This window comes from Amphimedon queenslandica, unplaced genomic scaffold (assembly GCF_000090795.2).
Source record: "Amphimedon queenslandica unplaced genomic scaffold, v1.1 AMPQUscaffold_8614_Cont19443, whole genome shotgun sequence".
NCBI classification, from domain to species: domain Eukaryota; kingdom Metazoa; phylum Porifera; class Demospongiae; order Haplosclerida; family Niphatidae; genus Amphimedon; species Amphimedon queenslandica.
Genome location: NW_003551110.1, coordinates 1 through 1889, shown reverse-complemented (window position 1 = coordinate 1889; position 1889 = coordinate 1). Strand labels below are relative to the sequence as shown.

Genomic DNA, 1889 nt, shown 5'->3' with positions numbered 1-1889 from the left:
TTCAGGTATTGATGAGTATCACTCAGTGTATGATAAAGTGAAGCCTATTTCTGCTAGTTGGAAGTCATTCGCCATTTCATTACGTTTGAGAATAACTGACATTAATATCATAGAAGCTAGCTCTCATGGAAATCCAATTTCTTGTCTGCAGAAAGTTCTAGAGTATTGGCTAATGAAAAATTATGATTATGAGCGTTATGGCTGCCCCTGCTGGAGAATGGTGTGTGCAGCTGTTAAAGCAGGAGGAGGAAATTCAGCATTAGCTGATGAAATAGCTCGTGAACATCCTCTACCAGCTACTACTGGAGGAGCTACTCCTCATCCTCTACCAGCTACTACTGGAGGAGCTACTCCTCACCCTCTACCAGCTACTACTGCAGGAGTTACTCCTCATCCTCTAGGACCTCTACCAGCTACTACTGGAGGAGCTACTCCTCATCCTCTACCAGCTACTACTGGAGGAGCTACTCCTCATCCTCTACCAGCTACTACTGGAGGAGCTACTCCTTATCCTCTACCAGCTACTACTGGAGGAGCTGCTCCTTATTCTGTGGGTGGTCCTACTAATGTTATTCGTAATGAAGGAATGCTACCTTCAGGAGGTAACTTACCAAATTTGAAATAATAAAGAATAATGTTAATACGTTTATTTTATTAGGTGGTAACTCAAGTCATAATGAAAGTTCGCCAATTTCCAGAAGAGATAGTTCTTCTGTTGATGTTGTAATGTCACCTGGAAGTGGAAAATCAAATAATTCAACAAGTAAATAAAATAATAATGATAACTAATAATTTTATTTATGAGATAGTGATAACTAGTAGTCATGTCACATTGTACTATTGTAAGAACATTTCATTCATGAGGTCACCGTTTATTTATTTCACAGTTTATGCTCATCATCCTGAAAAGAATCATCCCTTGACAAATAAGATATATGAACTGAAGGATGAGTTTGCTGATGCACTACAACTGACAATCAAGTCCTTTGAGAATAAACCAGACCTTCTTCCTAAAATCATTGAATATCTTAAAAGACGTGTCCATACTTTGCTGGGTCCTTCTTGTGATTCAGCAGCAGCACAAGCAGTTAGAGAAGAGTTCAGTGACATTAAAACAATGGCAGATCTTTTCTCAACCTTAGAGTACAAGTATGTATCTTGGTTTAACTATGAACTGATAGTAAGACTAGTTCGTGTGTTCCTAAGTGATAATCGTTCATTAAAGAGAACCTGGTTGTCATATGAAGAGAAGTTAAAGGATTATTTTATAAACAGTGGTGGACTATTGAAAGATGCTGATGCTGTACAGTTTGGTATAACAGACGTTCCTCCTGATACACGAGTAATGATTGCTAAAGTTGATAGTGATGACTACACTCCAAGTGACCTTTTCTTCTATCGTAGGGCAATACCAAAAGGATATGACATTTCTCATTTCAATCTTTATTTTCTTCGAGTTTACCCTGGTTCTGTTGTCCTAGAATATCTCATTCCTGAGTATCTTTATTCTTTATTATTTCCTCTAACTACAAAGCTACAGCAACAGTTAGCTAGTATTGGTATCACTGAACTAACATGTGGTGAAGATAAATATGATCTAAGAGAGGTTTGTGCTTTTTATGCTTGAAATAAAATTTTGATACTATTTTTTCAATTTAATAGTTCTCAATAGAAGAGGTTAAGCACTCATCCACTGATATTGGTAAGTACATGAACTGACCTTTAGTCAATCCCTCTTATTGGCAATGGTCAACAGCATTACATACATGTGTTAATAATAATATTCTTTAATTATAGATATATGTGATCCATTATGGCATGAAAATACCAGTACACCATTACATGAAGCAGCTTGGAGAGGATTAAAAGATGAAGTACAATGGCTTCTG

The 1889-nt window shown here is 36.9% G+C and overlaps 1 protein-coding gene across 1 annotated transcript; it reads left to right on the top strand.

The window, feature by feature from the left end:
• Positions 1 to 460: 460 nt before the first annotated feature.
• Positions 461 to 1882, top strand: LOC109591254 (uncharacterized; the record flags this gene model as incomplete). Its single annotated transcript, XM_020007020.1, has 5 exons — positions 461 to 602; positions 659 to 763; positions 888 to 1606; positions 1663 to 1702; positions 1798 to 1882. Coding segments are annotated over exons 1-5 (965 nt in total), but the record flags the coding sequence as incomplete, so codon positions are not given.
• Between the last annotated feature and the right edge of the window lie 7 nt (positions 1883 to 1889).